We start from the raw sequence: 16,567 nt of genomic DNA on the forward strand, positions 1-16,567 counted from the left end.
CAGACTCACTAGAGAAACAAAGCGAAGGCTCTCACACTGCTGCTTTGACAGAGGTCTCCACTTTCTCCGATTCAGGTCCTAGCCCCCCATCGTCTTTCTCCACACCACAGGAGGTCATGTTGACAGAAAAGGAAGCACGTTCTCACAGTTGTGCTCTGAGAAGCAACACCCCAGTGCATTGGAAGCATCGCTCCTCTGCAGGGCAAGGCACAGAGAACAGCTCTCAGTTCGAGGATCCCAGGAAGCCAGCAGGACAGTTCTGGTATTTGCCATAGTGGAATTAAATCCCTGATGCATTTTGGCTGTGAGGGCTCCAGCTCACAGCAAGGAAGCACAGATGCTGGCCCTGACCACCCCACCAGGGTGTGTAGAGGCTTAAACAGGCCAAAGCCCAGCTGCCCAATAAGGATACGGCCAGCACTGCACAGTAGCCCCCCTCTGCACAGCTGGTTACGTACAGTGAATACCTTCTGCACTCCACTACCACCAGGGCCATGAGGAGTAGGGTGAAGGGGCCAACATGAGCCCTGCCAGCCACTGCACATGTGGGCAAGAATTGGTATTTCAGCAGCTTTGGGACCCCATGAGCAAGGTTTCACTTACAGGGAACTGTGAATGCTGCTCGCTGCCTGTCATTTACCAGGTTTCGTTGTGAACAGCCCTGGCATCCAAACAAATGCTTCAGAAGGATCACTGCCCAGGGAACACAGCCCCTGGTAACCACAGAGTGTGCCAACAGACTCGTGATGTACAAAAGGACACGAACTACTTCAAACAGTGCAGCAGTGCAGAGGAAAGGCTCTACATCAACAACTCAGACCCATGAGCCTCCATCCCAGCCCCAGACAGTTGTTTCCTCCTCTCCTTTATGTGGTCAGGAGCAACATTTCTGAAGAGCAAGAGAAATTTTCTGTTTGCAGGCCTCTGTGTCACCCTACTCTGCCAAAACTGTTTCACTGAGAAAGAAGAGGCTGTACCTGAGTTACTCACCTTCTTCCTGACAGCAGGTATCTGGATGTCTTAAGCAATGCTCTCATTTCCTAGAACTGTGGGTTCCCAAGGGGGAGCCCTGCACATATGCCATGATGGCATTCTGTAAGAAACTTGCTCTTTGGGCCTCTTCTTCCCTCATCCTGGAGATGTCAGCCTCTTTCATTCTCAGCTTCTCCAGGAGCACAGAGATTTCACTTTCTTTGTCCAGCATTGCCTCACGGTGACTACTTGATAGGGCTGCAAAAGAACAACAGTATTAGTAAAGAAAATTAGGGTGTCCCTAGAAATAACAGGAACTTTTACAGTTTTACAGGAAATTAGAGCCACAGCCAAAGGCAATGGAAACAGGATGATCAACAGGCAAATGAGAAAAGCTGCATGGGACACTGCGAGAGGGTTTGCACAGACAAGATGTTACAATTCACTGTGCAGGAAATCCAAATATTTTGCTTGATGCGTGGCTTTGGGTAGTTATGTGAGTCCTGGCCCCTATAAAACGAAGACAAGAATCCCTGCAAATACATCAGGATGGAGGGTAAAATTCCTGGTTGTGTACACAGGCAGGAAGCACCACTGTCATTACCTGTAAATGTAGCTAAGTTCTAGGCCCACTGTAGGGTAACTCAGCACTACCACTTGAGAAGCATGAAAGGATTCATCACCTTTCAGCTGTCTCTCCAGGGCTGCAATCTTCTCTCTCAGCCCATCCTGTGCTGTGCGTTCAGCCTGCAGGTGTCCAATCTGCTCCTGTAATTCCACTTTCACCTTATTCACCTCTGTCACTTTCTCTTCTTCCTTACTGTTCAAGTTCTGAGACAGAAAGACAAATACATTACTAACGAACAACTTTGGCAACATGCTGCGCCCCTGTGGTAAGAATCTCTCTACTCCAGTCCAAATCACCTGCTGAAGCTCTTCTAGCCGCCTTCTGAGCCCATCAGCATGCAGGCTCAACTGACTGGCTTTGGCTTGGGCCTCAGCAACCATCTGTTTTTGCTTAAGGCAGCAGTTCTGAGCTTCATCCCGTGACTCAGTCATCAGCCGCAGCTTCTCTTCCAGGTGTTCTAGTCGTTGCTGCTGTAAGACACAAACCAAAATGAAAATACATCAGTCCCATTCCATTCCTGCAAAGGGATTCTCCCCTTTTTGTTCCCAACACAGTGAACCCTTGGTTGAGTCAACTGGCACTGAAGCCATAAGAGACTCAGCACTTCTCCCCTGCCTTCAGAGGTGAATCCAAGCTGCTTTCTCTTGCCCTGGAAAACATTCTGATGGCAATGCTGCAACACCCAGCTCGCCCCCAAGAGACAGAGGCATGTCCTTGGCAAAAGCACCAACGCCGGTGCCAGCGTTCAAAACTAATGCTTTATCATCATTTCCTCCATATCCTAAATGGCTCAAAACCTCTGGAGGCAGCTAAGCAAGTTCTGTGCCCCACCACAGACACACACAGCAGCTTTTATTTGTTTGTAAACACAGTAAAGCCTTTTCTTTTGTGCTGTTACACTAAGTACACATTCTAATAGCTTTGGTGTATTTTCCTTATCCTTTGTTCTCTTTCATGGGGTGTTGACTTCACTGCCATTTACACAAAGTTCAATTGTACAGTGACTTTTTCTATCCATCGGCAGTAGCCACCTGCAGAAATTTCTCTGAGTCCAGAGAAACAGGAGCAGCCCATGAATGCTGCTGTAAAACAGACGGACTGACATCTGGCTGCTAGCTTCAAATGTCAAATGAAATCTGCTATGACAATATCCACATCAATTCTGTTACTACTGAAAAGCACAGAGCAGGTGGGGATAGTGGTTACATTCCGCAGACAGTTCAAAGCAGATTTTTCATTACTCCTTCCTCAGAAATCACACTGTTTGCAGGTCAGTGAAACCAAGGGCAGGAAGTTACTCAGCAGTTCCCCAAGACAAAAACACAGACTAGGCAGCCAAATGCACTCCCTCCCACAGACAGGTCTTGTCTTTACCTCCTCCAACCGTGCCCAGTTCCGGACTTTTATTAACTCCTCCTCTGCCTGGCCTCGCTCAGTGAGTGCAGCTGCTTTGGTCTGGCTCAGCTCCTAGCACAGAAACATGACAGACAGAGAAGCTGCATCACTGCAAGACTCACCAGAAAACATGAGCAGCTTCCCATCGCAGGCTACACACAACACAGCCGTCTCCCTCACTCAGGGGCAGGACAAACAAATCCAGATTACATATACAATTTCACATCCCATGATTGCCATCTAAATTCAATGAGAATTTCAGTCACATGAAGCTATGTAATGGGTGAAACTTTCTGAAGACAGTGGAATAGGAGAGGGTAGCACTGGATCTAGCTGGAGGAACAGGTAAGGAGAAATATGCTACCCTTCTTGGAACTAGATGGGAAACTTGAGAAGTCAAATCCTGGTAAGAAACTAATCATCTTCAACAGAATCTTTATTTTTGTTTTATCAGAATCTAAAGGTTTCCCCTTGGAACCTTCTCCTTCCTTAGTCCAAAGCAGTAAAAATACTGAAGTAAAATTTTAGCTGGTAAACTGCCACTTTCTGTTCCTCCCTAAAGCACATGACAATTTTTACATAGGTTAGCAACAGAAGACTCCACAGAGCTCCCCTGGCAGCCTTCTGCTGCCACCACTACCTAAGCATTCCATTGCACCTGGAACATCTATGCTCACCTCCTCCAGAGCTATCCTGATGGCTTCCAGCTTCTGGATCCTCTCCTGCATGGAATGTTCACTGGCCTCCATGTGCTGTGTCAAATGATTCACCTGTAAAGCAGAAGAAACCATTTAAGTAAGTGCCAGAAAACCACTCCTGTCTCCAAGCATAGCAGCACGGCTATTCAGCACGAGAATGAGCATCCTCTCAGTGACACACCCACCACCGAAGAAAAATTTATCTCCACCAGAGCTCCACTAGGACACTGCAATATAGACAGAAGCTGCCCTCTGCAAACTGGGAATATTAGACAGAGATCTCTTCCAGGCCAAGATGAAAGATGGAGTCTGGGTTCTCATCTTCAAGAGGTACAAACAGCCAAATATTCATTTTCCACTTGTAACATGGCTAAAATCTTCCTGTCCTGAGTCTTTTCTTACAAGGCTTCAAAATCTTCAATCTATTGGTGTGATTTTATTTTTGAGACATTTCACACCCAGTAACACTCCAAAAAGAACCTGTCACAGCCTCTTGTGCTGTCCACTCAGACAGAACCCCCCTGAAACATAACTGAGAAGGATCTAGTAAGCTGACCCCCCTTCAAGGCATCTTTATTTCAATAAGCATGATGAGACTGCTTATTCGTAACTACTTCTGTGCAAGACTGACACAAGAACCAGTCTCCAAGGCTCTAGCAGAATCAAATACCACTCTGGCCCATACTCTTGCAAGCTACAAAATCTTACTCGCTGGTAGAATGTGCTGTGATCTCTTCAGCCAGGCTTTGCTTGCAGAAATGGCCTGTTATTCCCAAGGAAGCCTGAGGCCACTAATTTTTAAGCTTGTTTAAGAGCGGCTGACAGCAAACAATGACCTCCAGTGGCGCCTGTATGTCAGGAGCAAAGTGAGACTAACCTCAGGATGCTGCAGAAACCCCATTCTTACCTCTTTCACCCGAAGGGACTCCATGTCTTCAAGGCTTTGTTTAAATCTTCTCTTCTCTGTCTCCAGGTGTTCTGCAGATCAAAAGCAGGCGTATCACAATTCTGGCATTATTTATACTCTATCACAAACTCTTCCACCCTTCCTCCTTGGTTGCCTTACCCATTAACTCATGGACAGTAATCCCAACCCATAGGTGTCCACGAGCTCTTTCTGTTCCTCCACCTACCCTCAGCCTGCATGGTCCGCAGCTTCAGCTCTGCTGTTGTGTTGGTCAAGTCTTGTTTCACCTGGAATAGCTGATCCTGCTGAATTTTGCACTTCTTTTCCAACTCATCCACCTAAAAGAAAATTACCACCACAAAGGATTTTCTTCTCCTGTTAGCAGAGAAATTTGGCTGTACAGAACAATCAGCAGAGACACAAACAAAGATCCAAGTAGAAGCATATATACACAGCAGAACTGAACAATGTCCAGATCCTGCTCCTCAGCCTTGTACTTGCTCTCCTACCTGGTTTCTTAGAAGCAGATTTTTCTCTCCAGCTGCAGACAAGTCACGAAAAAGCTTCGCTTCCCGATCAGCACCTTCCTGCAAACAGAATCCTGATTATAGAATAGAATCATAGAATAGTTAGGGTTGGAAAGGACCTTAAGATTATCCAGTTCCAACCCCCCTGCCACGGGCAGGGACACCTCCCACTAAACCATGCCACCCAAGGCTCTGTCCACTATGAACCTGTTCTCACCATAGTTCTTGCACCTGCCAAATCCAACCTACCCCCTGAATACTACGGCTCCTCTCCGCACCCAGCATCACCTCTCTAACTTGACAATTTTTGTCACAGCAGCTGTCGTTAAACCACTAGTGTTAAAACATCATGCTCACCTACCCCATCCAGGCTCCTCCAAATCTACACAAACCACATGTGACCTGGAACCCTGCTCTCAAACCTAACTAGGAAACTAGGACTTATCCAGCTCACCTGTTTTTGCTGCTGGAGCTCCTTCAAGTGGCACTCAGCCATGCTGGTTTGTTCCTGCCTCATAGCACTCAGTAGCTCTCCCAAGTTGTGCACCTTCTGCTCAGACAGAGCCAGGGCAGCTTCAGTCATCTGCAGTCTACACAGAGAAACACTTTCCAGAGTCCTTTCTAAGGGACACGCTTCCAGTGATCTCTCTATACTACATGGTACAAGATGTTAACACATCTTTGGCAGCAGATGAAACCTAGCTAGCTAAATCTGTACAAGGGACACATCCACACTGACACACAGCAAAATGAAATTATCTTTATCTAAGAGGAATTGAACAAACCAGGCTTATCAGTTTGAAGTCTAACCTCTGTCATGTGGATACAGCTCTACACAATCTAACATTGCTTTCAGGCAGCTCCACCTCATTGCTCCTGAGCACACAATCTTGCTGGTCATGTCCCTCCCTATCTGCAGCAGTTCTCAGAGAACACTACCAAATGCCAGGGAAGCAGGTACAGGCTCTTGCCATGCTGCAAACTATGCAAGCAACATGCCCCCATCCCAACCACACAATCCTTTTCTTCTTTTCACCCTCTGTAATTCACTTGCTCTTACACAAATGCACTATAATTTTACTTAAAAGCAGGCCAAATATCTAGCATGGCAAACACAATGGCCTGGGTAATTTCTGGATACTCCTGCAGAACTAAGTGACACTGTAAGCCACCCACTCTGAAAGATTATCCCCCTTCTTAGCAGCTCTGCCCAGGATGGCCCAGACAGCACAGAACAGTGGGAAGCCAAAGGTTCTCCTCCTCCATACTTGGCTTTCAGTGAATTCATAATAGAGTGCTGCTCATTCAATGCTTCCTGCAGCTGGCTGACTTGTGCTGCAGACATCCTGCATGGGGGGGGGGGGGGGGCGCAAAGAAAAGGAAAAGAAAAAGGTTGGTGATTCCTGCCAGGAAATGGAGAGGGCCCAATTCTGGTATCAAAGAGCAGAAGGCATTCAAAAATACAACTCACCTGTCACTCCTGGCTATTTCTTCTCTCTGCTTATCTATAGTGTCCATCAAATCCAAGAACTGTGAACAAGGCAAACATCAGTGAGGAAATGAAACTGCATCAGTTTCATTTCCATTTCTCATCTTTCTCATTCTAGTGACAGCTGAAGACAGGTCAAGTCACTCTACTGAAAGCAAGCAAATTGGAGGTTTGATGGGTTCCTTAACACATCAGACTGAGGTCACCAAGCGTAGGGACTCTGCACCATTAGGTGTCAGAAGGAAGAGGCTCATATTTCTAGGGGTTTGCCACTTGGAAAATATCAAACCAGTTGCAAAAGAACTACCAAAAGCATAAACATGAGTGAAAAGAACACCAAAACTCCTCCAGAATCCAGAATGAATATGTTCAGAAGGGCATGGGTCATGTGTCCACACCCATACTGCCCTGGATCTGATCCCTGGGTATCCTAGCTCAGAAAAAGGACCCGATTTGCTAAACCATGCTGCGTGCTTGCCCATAAAGATGCACATGCAACTTCAGATGCACAATAATCCTGTCACTGAGTGTTTTATAAAGACACTAAGGGAAAGCATAGAATTCTAGCTGCCCACTGGAACTGCCAACATGTAAGACTGCTGACCTGCTTGGTCTTCTCATCCTTCAGACTCAAAACCTCCTTGCTGAGTATGGATGCTCGGTTCTGTGTCTCACTCAGGATAGTCTGACGGTCTTGGTTGTGATTCATGGCTTGTTCTGATGCAGAGAGAGCAGATCATGCACATGTTTCCAAAGCAACAGCACAGCAAGCACTGCTGGTAGAGACAACACTCAGATGACCCCCTGGCTATCAGAAGCACCAGGATAGTAGCACGTCTCATGCTGGCCCACAGGTTGGGGTGGCATCAAAGACAGCAGCGTATATGGGCTAATTAACAGCCCAGCCACAGGAAGTCATTCAACTCCAGTGATGACAAAGGACGTGCTGTGCTGGCTACATCAAAACCTGGCTACTCAGAGGTGAAGAGAGTCTCAAGTTCTCCTGCGTTCACACACAACAATAACCATCAATTCAACCCTAATTCTTTTTTTTCCTCTTGCTGGTAAGTGACACCTCCAACTTGGCCAGCCCTCCCAAGAGGATACGAGGAAGCAATGTAGGGCACTGTGTAAGTGCTGTTGAGAAAGGGAGGGGAGTCAGGATAGCTCTCTTCTGAAGCAGCAACTGCCCTATATCCCTCAAGTGTTGAAATGGGAAAGGACTTAGTAATTTTCTTCCAGTGCAACAAGTAATACTTACCCACAGCTTTTAGGATATCACTAGGAACATTGTTCCCAGCCAGTTCCAACCTCTTCAGGGTCTTATTGGTGTGCAGGCAGTTCAGCAAAGCTCGGCCACCCAGAAGCCCAATATTATTCCAACGCAAATCTATACAGAAAGTGAATTTTGAGGCCAGTAGTCACAAATCTGCTGAAAAACACAGGCCTCAAGAGAAACAATGCTCCTTACACATCTACAAGCATGGCCAACAATCCCAGATGGTCCCAGCACAAACACAGGTGAATACTGTCTCCCTTCTCAAGACAAACGAGAGGGAGGGAAAATGACAGCCAAAGAAGGCAAGGCAAGAATGAACTTTCAGTGCAGTGAAGTGCAAGAAACCCTTACAATTCAACAGGGATACAAATGTGCCTCTTAAATTTTCATCTCATGAGCCTCCCTTTCACAACCAGAATCTGTGGATGAGGAATAACTGGCACCAATAGCCACACGTTCTTGAAGGAAATTCTGGCAAAACTCCTACTTAGGGCAAAGCAAGTGTGAAGCAAGTCTCAGAGTCTGGCATGAGCCATGCCAACAGCATCCACAAATGGGAAGGCACCCACTCCCACCTTCACTAAGGACTATTCTGCTCCAAGCACACAATTCTTCATCTCCAGATTTGGTTCCAGAGATTCCAATTACAGCTCCCACTCTCCAAAGGCCATGGCACCATGAGCTCTACTCCCTGCACAAAGCCTGCAAAGCACTACAGACTGATGCAGATTAGGAATGATGCTTAACCAGCTGGCAGAGATCAGGGCAGGCTGCAAGAAACCTGAAGATATACGTGCGTGTGCTTGCATATACAAAGGCAAACACAGAACCATCACTCTTACCCAGCTCCTGAAGGCTGGCATTTTGTTTCAGTGCCATGGCCAGTTCTCCAGCACCCTGATGGTTGATCTGGTTACTGCGCAGATCCAGCCGCTGGAGAAAGCCGTTTGCTCCCAGTCCCTGGCAGAAACATGAGAAGCCCTCCTCCCCTATGCCAAGGCTGTTCCACTCCAAAATTAGGCTAGGGAAAATCAGGCAGGATTGGAGTTCATGAAATAAAAGGAGAGTTGCAAGAGCTTGAATTATTCCAGAATCACAGTACCCATTCAAACACCCATCTCTGCTCACAGACTCAAGTTTCAGAAAGCAGGATCCTGCATCCTCCAAAAGGGTTACTCCAGTTCTCACTCCTTCACCTGTCCCATCCCCCATAAGAAACTGCACTTGACATTCCTCCTACCTCAACCAAATGCACTCCCATTCATTTTCTTATGCTGTGTGCTATCTAGCAGGACTAAAAGAGAGGTAGACACAGGTTTTTACCTCCTGATGGATTTGTTCTGCCTAAGAAGTTTTCCCAAAGCCTCGGCTCCCATGGTTCGCAGGTTATTTCCCTGAAACAGAAGCCCCAGGTGATCAGCAGGCTATGACCCAGGTACCCCATAAACACCACCAGGCACATGCACTGTAATGGGGATGTCAGTCTGTCAAAGATGGTCTGAGTAACATTTGTTACTGAAGAGGAAAGAGCCTGAGAGGAGCGGGAGACACACGCACTGCTGGGATCACACAGGACCAGTGGGGCGGGAAACGCTGATTTGAGATAAGCAAAACATTTTACATACTTCATTCAAAAGGGCTCGACTGGCACCAGCACAGGGGAGAAGAAAGGTATGGTGGAGTTTAGGACTGTGGACTCGAGAGAACAGCTGTGCCAAAGGACTACAGACAGAAAGTCAGTCTCACAGAAGAGTAATAATCACATCTGAACTTCCAAGCCCAGGCCAGCTGAAAGACACGGGCAAGCTGGATAAACTCTGCAGAAGCACAAGTCAAACAACTAGTAACTCACTGATTAATACAGCAGCCCAAAGAAAAGCCTACATATGCCTCATCTGACCAAGCAGCAATCCACACAAGATAAACAGCAGTAACTTCCTATCAAAACTGAATAAAAATAGACAAAGATGAGGTACAAAGTAACTTGGGAGAGTTGTGACATTGTGTTAGAGGCAAGGACTGAGTCACTTGAGAACAAGGACTGTATGGAAATACATATCTTGTAGAACAACCCTGCACCAGGACTGTCTATTTCTAATTCTTATTAAGCTTATACTCCTGTTTCCTTCCCCACCTTTTGATCTTAATTTTATTTGAACAGACTCACCTTCAAGTCCAACAGTTTGACCGTGGTGTTGGAGCAAAGACCACGCAACAGAAGCGTTACACCTGAGTAGAAAAAGACAACGTTTATTTCAGAGGCATAACCCTCCACCTAAGCCGAAGGGAAACCATCCTTCCTAACAGCCGGCTCAGGAGCCACAGCTCTGATTCAACACGGGACTGGTGAACGGCCACTGCGGCAGGAAAGCTCAAGTCTGAACGTCCAGGGCAGGTTTCTTGTGTATTCTCAAAAAAAGAAGTGACCAACTGAAGAGCGGCCGGTCCCGCTACGGTACCCGCAGCTCTGAACGTAGCCCATGTCCACATGGGCCGTTCAGACAAGACAGTCGCTGCCTCACCGAACCCGTGCTGGTCCCAGCAGGGACCCAGCAGAGACGCATTCCACCTCCTGCAGGATCCCATCCAGTGCTTACCACGACCAACGGCAGCAGACGTGCAGCCGAAGGGAAAGGACCCTCGGCAGCCGAGGGGTTGGGACCAGCCGAGCCCGCCCGGTACGAGCGCGAGCCACTCCTTCCCCCGCGCCCCGCTGCCAGCTCCAGACCCGCCGCGGCAGCGCCGCCGCCACAAGGACCCGGCGGGGCACAGGGACGGGCACCCCCCGCTCCGCCCCGCCCAGCGTGAAGGGACGCGCGGCCCCGCCGCCAACAGCCGCTCGCTGCGCGGCCAGGCCAAGGCCGGCTCCGGCCCAGGGAGCACCCCCCGCGGCTCCCCCCCACCTTCCTCGCTGAGGCCGCAGTCGCCGAGCGCCACCTCGGTGAAGGGCGCGGCGCCGGGCAGCAGCCGGCCCAGGGCGCCGCACGTCTCCAGCGACAGGCTCTGGGCCGCCAAATCCAGGCGGCCGCGTCCCGAGGCCGCGCAGCGCTCCCGCAGCCGCCGCAGCACGGGCTCCTGCGGCGCCACGCACAGCCGCGCGTAGGCCCGGCGGAACTCCTCCATGGCCGCGGCGCAGCCCCGCCCGCAGGCGAGAGGCGCTTCCGGGGGCGGGGCCGGCGGGGCCATGGAACGGGAGGTGAACGCGGGCGGGTTCCGGAAGGTGCGGCGGGCGCGGGCTGTCGGTACCGGGGGTTTCCCCTCCCCCATCCACGCTTACCTTCTCCCCTCTCCGTGCAGGAGACCGTGGACCGGCTACTCCACCTCCACTTCCGGGACGGGAGGACGCGAGGTACCGGGGTGGCTGCGGGCAGTACCGGGGCGGCGGCGGGCGGTGGTGGGCCGACCCCCACGCTCCGCTTTGGCGTTGCAGTTAACGGCGACGCGCAGCTGCTGATGGTGGAGATGCTGAACGTCTTTGTCCGAGGTGAGCTGCCGGTACCTGGCCCGCGGTCAGCCTGAACCGTGATGGGGGCCCGTGACCAGTTCGCGTGTCGGAACCTCCTTCCCCCGAGCTCCGTTGGAGCTGTCCTAGTCCCACACGCCCCGAGCCCTCGGCGCTCTCCTTTCTCCCTCCCGCAGAAGCGGCGGCGCGAGCTGTGCGGCAGGCGCAGGCCGAGGACCTGGAGAAGGTGGATGTGGAGCACGTGGAGAAGGTGCTGCCGCAGCTGGTACGTACCGGCAGAAGGGCGCAGCTCAGCGCTCTGCTATGGGCGGTGTTCTGGGGACCCAGCAGCGCTGCAGGCAGGTTTGCTCCTCTTTCCTTACAGCTTCTGGATTTCTAGCGTCTGTCCTGCCAGCAGATCTTGGTCTGACTGCATGTGTGGCTCATCCCTGGAGTCCAGATCTAGGAAGAACAGTCTCAACTTCTTCTTTCCCTGCCATTTCGCTTCTGTTTCCTCTCTCCTTTACCAACAAAGCCCTAGGCAACTGTGCCGTCAGATGCTGAGTTTGAAAGGAGGCTGCCGCACGGTTGGTTTGGTCGGCTGAGGCACTGGCTTCCATCTTGAGCCTTTAGCAGGAGCCTGCTCTGCACAGCACAAGAAGATGCTGTTGCTTTCTCAGCTAACGTGAGAAACAGGTGTTACTTCAAAGAGATGCATGGAAAGAATGGCTGGAAATGTCAACCAAACTTCAGGCTCTCATCACCTCAGCAGGCAGCTGTGGCAGAAACTTCAGGTCCAGCTCCAAGCCTGTCTAATGAATAGGTCATTAACAGGAGCTCAGGCACAGGCTCTTGCCAAAAGCAGGTAACTGATCTTTATTTTATAAATAAACAGTGTCTGTCCCTCACTACTTTCCAGTATTTCTGCAGGGCTGTGACATCAAAGAATGCTTGGAACCTTTTAACCATTTGATATTCTCCTTAAGCTGCTTCCTCTGCTATAAATTTGTTCTCACAAAGAAACATCAATAAATTAGAACTGAGTCCCCCTCCCTCGTGTAGGCTTCTTTGATGCAATTAATCATCGAAAGTCAAGTTGCTTCAAAGACTTGCAGAGTTTCCCCCTCACCCACCCTCTTCCCCCAGTCTTTGTAGGACGAAAGGAAAAAGGACAGAATAACAAACAGCATGTGTGAGAATCCCACATCGTGGGCCAGCCTGGCCCCGCGGGCAGGGGGGAGGAGCTGGGAAATAAGAAACCTTACACATGGAGGCAGGACCAATGGAACTGAACTGCCTTTGTTGGGAAATCCACCGCGGCTGCAGGAAAGGCAGCTGACACGAGTGTGCCTGAAGGGTGGGTGCACCGTGCTGGCAGCTTGCTCTGCGATTAGCAACACCCAGCAGTTGATGCACTGACAGCTGGAGCCAGGAGAGGCTCCGCAGGTCACTGGACTCTTTCAGCCAAGAGCTATCAAGGTTATTGCTCAGGACATTAGACACTGGGAGGCTTCAACTAAACCCACGATTTAATACACTTACATGTTCTTTCTGATGACAGTACCAGCTTCAGCAGTGCCCCATCCCTCAGCGCTGCAGCTTCTTTGCCAAGACAGCTGTTTGTGCAGCTGTACAATGAAACCAATGAAGGAACTGACCTAGTTCAGCCTTCAGCCCCACAACCATATGGTAAAAAAAAAAAAAAAAGCAATAGCAAAAAATGTAAGTACTGCTACCTCTGAATGCCCCAAAATGCCAGGGATTAGTTCAGCTACTGTGAAGTGATACTGAAGCAAATCCAGCACATCAGGTATCTGCACGTATTGTTCTGTGGCAGGGTAGGAATCCTTATAGCAGCTACCTCGCTGAAAAGCCTGCAGTTTTAAATATCTGGGTATCTTGTCCCGCACACAGAATTAACTCATACCTTCCTGCCTCTTCCAGATCTCAAATCTTTCCCCCTGTTCTGACTCCTGCTAACATGGAGGTCTCTAAAAGCTGCTGCCCTAAATAGGCTTGAATTCACTTCTCTGACATGCCTAGTCCATGTACAGCATTCTTGGCTGAAGAGGATTGCTGATGTTGATGTTAATAGTAAAGCAGTATTTTAATAGCAGCAGCTAAAACTAACTCTAGGAAAAGAGGAAGATAAGACTTCTGGTCTAGCTGTTGAAGGTACCAATTTTTCATCCTCCTGAAAGAGAAATAGATTAAATTCCATTTGATACATGGCTGAGTTACACAGGGACAAGCATGGGCAGAACTGACTGAGGTATTGCACGTGGTTAGCAATACGAAGCCTCCTAATCCTCACCCCTGTACTTCACCTATGAAACTGACCCAGTAATAATGATATTGTTGCTTGTGTCCCTAAACTTTTTCTCTGTCCTCCCACAGGTGATAGTTATGGTGCTCCCTCTTTGTCAAAACTGGTGGGATCAGAATAGCAACATCAAATCAGTAGCTATGTGATGTACTACCTGGTGTTGTCTTTGCTCTTCAAAAATAAGACTAGTTCATCAGAAAACACAATACAACTTCCTACCAACTAGACTTCTGTTTATTCTAACCCCATCAATCTAAACCACCAGCACAAGTATCTCCACCTATCTTTAGTAGCTGCCCCCTGATATATCCTGCATAAATTCAGCAAAGCAGCTCTAGCTACAGTCTATCTCCAGCCTGACATAACACCTGAACAGACAGTCTTAAGTGTAGGCTCAGCCCACACTTAATTCACTAAAGTAATAAACCTTCAGCACTATTTCAGTATTTTTGGTTTGCTGCAGTATGTCTTTTATAGACTGTCGAGCACCAGAAGGTCTTGCTTTCCACAGGAAGGATTCAGAGTAGCAGCTGTACACGGTGCTCTTGCATTCCCTGCTGCTAGCGGCCGCACACATTCCCTGTTTATGTGTGGGTGTCATAGAAGACATCAATCAACATTTTTTGCTAAAGCATTTTGCTCCCTCCCCTTTGAGCCTCCTTCATCTTCCACCTTTCTTTCATGCCTCCCCCTCCCTCTGAGTTTCTTCAAAGCATCTGGGGGCATTTGGAAGTAATTAGACCTGAAGGGAAATGTTGGCCAAGCTGGGAGACAATGACAAGTGCCAGGAACCCTGGGTGCCCTTTCTAGCCACTTTGAAGTTCATTCAGATGGTACAAAGCTCCAGTTTGCTTTGTTGGGGAAAAAAAAACGGGGGGGGAGGAAGGGAATGAGGCATGACAGGCCCATTGAAAACGGAGCAGGTTCCTGTGAACTGACAGAGGAACCGAGTACTGGGGGAAGAAACATATTATCAAAGAGACCGACAGAAAGGCCTCCTATGGCCAATCTGCTTTATTACATTTACAAATTGTGCAGATGCACACGCAGTTCAGGGAACAATTGTCTATGGCAGGGAAAATGGAAAACATATTACCATAACATGGAACCCCAGCCTCCCAATATGGATCACCGATCCACGGAGATGACTTCAAATAAAATACAGCACCCTGGCTACTGTGGCACTACACAGTTTGCCTCCAGTGTAAGTGCAATTCTAACCAAGAGTATTAAGCTCCACACAACATCTGCAGGAGGCAAGGATCTGGACTAGTGCTTCCTTCTGTACCTGAATAGCACTGCAGAGAACAGAAACTCTGCTGAGAAACACTCGGACCATGGAAGTCCATAGATGGAGTGTCACATAAAGAGACCCTTTTACTGGATGTTTTTTTCCCTGTCACTTTTTATTACATTAACAGATACCTGCGTTCTTTGTCAAAATTCTGGCAACTGAAAACAATAGGAGTGCTGCAGAAGAGGTTCACACGAAAAGCCTATCTGAACTGTTGGAAGTCACCCAAGTACTTCCTGTTTGCTCACTTTCCAGCCATCCATACCCAGAATTATCAGCAGCACTAACACCAACCAGCAAGAAGCAGAGGTCTTACTCTAGACAGCACTTAACTATAGGTAAAACCAAATGGGATTGTGTCTTGCTGCTAGAATTCAGGCAGCTTGACTCGAGTTATCTCTGACGGTAGAACTGGGAAGATTTAAAAATACACATAGAAACAAAGTCCTTCACAGAAACTATATAGGAATTCTTTCCCTCTTAATTCTCTATTCATATTATTTGCATGCAAAAGAAGCCTTAAACCTTCAACCTTGCTTCTGTGGCAATGAAGACTACAAACAGGCCTTCCACTCCTCCAAAAACTGCCATCTGAAATAGCAATTTTCTATTTATTACTAATGTTCATACAGATTAGACCTCTCCAGGGTCACCAACAATTTCTTACACATTCTCAGTGATTTCCTCAGGGAAGGGGCACAGCTGACGCTGATCCAGCAGCCCAGAATGTTTCATCTCTTTCCACCTACAAAACAAACATAAGAGCACTAAAACACTTAACTGGGTAATTTTCACTGTATTGTTTCTCAGTAACATGATCAGGCCAGGTTGGATGGGGCTTGGAGCAAGCTGCTCTAGTGGAAGGTGTCCCTGCCAGTGGCAGAGGGTTGAACTGGACGAGCTTTAATGTCCCTTCCAACCCAAACCAGTCTGTGAAGCTATCTGGTTGTTAAGGGTTCTATACACTGCTGTACTCGGGAAACAGTTGGATAGTACGTAGGAGTGCTTCTACAGGAGATGGAATGGTGAATACATCATAACGTTCAAATCAGGGAACTTCATTCTACATGTCATTAACATGCATGTTGGAGCATGTTACTAACCTTTCATATCAGATATTGATAGATAACCTGCACAGGTGAGACGTTATTTTGTACTTTATCCAGATAATCTTTACTCAGGAAAGAAAGTTATGCTCTTAAGTGGAATGCTTCAAGTATACCGAAAGTAGGAAATGGTAAGGGTATGGTTTCCCACATGATCTGCATCAGTATCCCAGTACCAGTCTAAACCAGACAAGCCACAGCAGGGAAAGACACCAACATACTGTCTGCAGACTTCCAGCAATCATTTCACACCTCACACTGTGCTTGCTGGAGTTGATGGCCCCACAGTATCTTCCAGAATCATACTCTAAAATTCTCATTCAGGAAGTTAACATTTGGCACTACTAGCGAGGGAATTCCATACAGTTCTTCCTAGTTTTATTGGCATTAACAGGATTGACTGTCTTCCTTCCACCTCCTTTGCCACTGCACCAGAAAGTGAATACTGCCCATTGTTTAATTTGGGAATCCTTCATATTTTGTATAAATTGCCATATAAAAACC

The 16,567-nt window shown here is 48.2% G+C and overlaps 2 protein-coding genes across 5 annotated transcripts in view; both read right to left on the minus strand.

Annotated features, from left to right (window-relative positions):
• Positions 1 to 1,020: 1,020 nt before the first annotated feature.
• On the minus strand, positions 1,021 to 11,033 carry LRRC45 (leucine rich repeat containing 45). 2 transcript variants are annotated; one of them, XM_061376864.1, is made up of 17 exons: positions 10,799 to 11,033; positions 10,063 to 10,124; positions 9,219 to 9,289; positions 8,738 to 8,916; positions 7,878 to 8,006; positions 7,221 to 7,333; positions 6,599 to 6,657; positions 6,396 to 6,473; positions 5,582 to 5,717; positions 5,110 to 5,187; positions 4,827 to 4,938; positions 4,601 to 4,671; positions 3,673 to 3,765; positions 2,975 to 3,067; positions 1,897 to 2,067; positions 1,656 to 1,803; positions 1,021 to 1,230 (listed from the first exon to the last, which is right to left on the minus strand). In XM_061376864.1, the coding sequence occupies exons 1-17, from the start codon at positions 11,016 to 11,018 to the stop codon at positions 1,034 to 1,036; spliced, it is 2,010 nt and encodes a 669-aa protein (XP_061232848.1). In that variant the 5' UTR covers positions 11,019 to 11,033; the 3' UTR covers positions 1,021 to 1,033. The 2 variants fall into 2 exon arrangements, with proteins under 2 accessions (XP_061232848.1, XP_061232847.1); XM_061376863.1 differs by having other exon boundaries at positions 1,897 to 2,070.
• A 3,600-nt stretch (positions 11,034 to 14,633) lies between these two features.
• Positions 14,634 to 16,567, minus strand: part of ASPSCR1 (ASPSCR1 tether for SLC2A4, UBX domain containing) — a 37,627-nt gene continuing 35,693 nt past the window's right edge. For 2 of the 3 annotated variants that reach the window (XM_061376865.1, XM_061376867.1), the window contains exon 16: positions 14,634 to 15,702. In XM_061376865.1, the coding sequence (XP_061232849.1) occupies positions 15,689 to 15,702 (14 nt within the window). In that variant the 3' untranslated portion in view covers positions 14,634 to 15,688. The remainder of the gene's footprint in view (positions 15,703 to 16,567) is intronic. The other variant, XM_061376868.1, reaches the window with a different exon arrangement.

Source organism: Neopsephotus bourkii, unplaced genomic scaffold (genome assembly GCF_033783945.1).
Source record: "Neopsephotus bourkii isolate Nb327-2 ecotype Australia unplaced genomic scaffold, CSIRO-AGI_Nbou_v1 NB_1749, whole genome shotgun sequence".
Lineage (NCBI taxonomy): Eukaryota > Metazoa > Chordata > Aves > Psittaciformes > Psittacidae > Neopsephotus > Neopsephotus bourkii.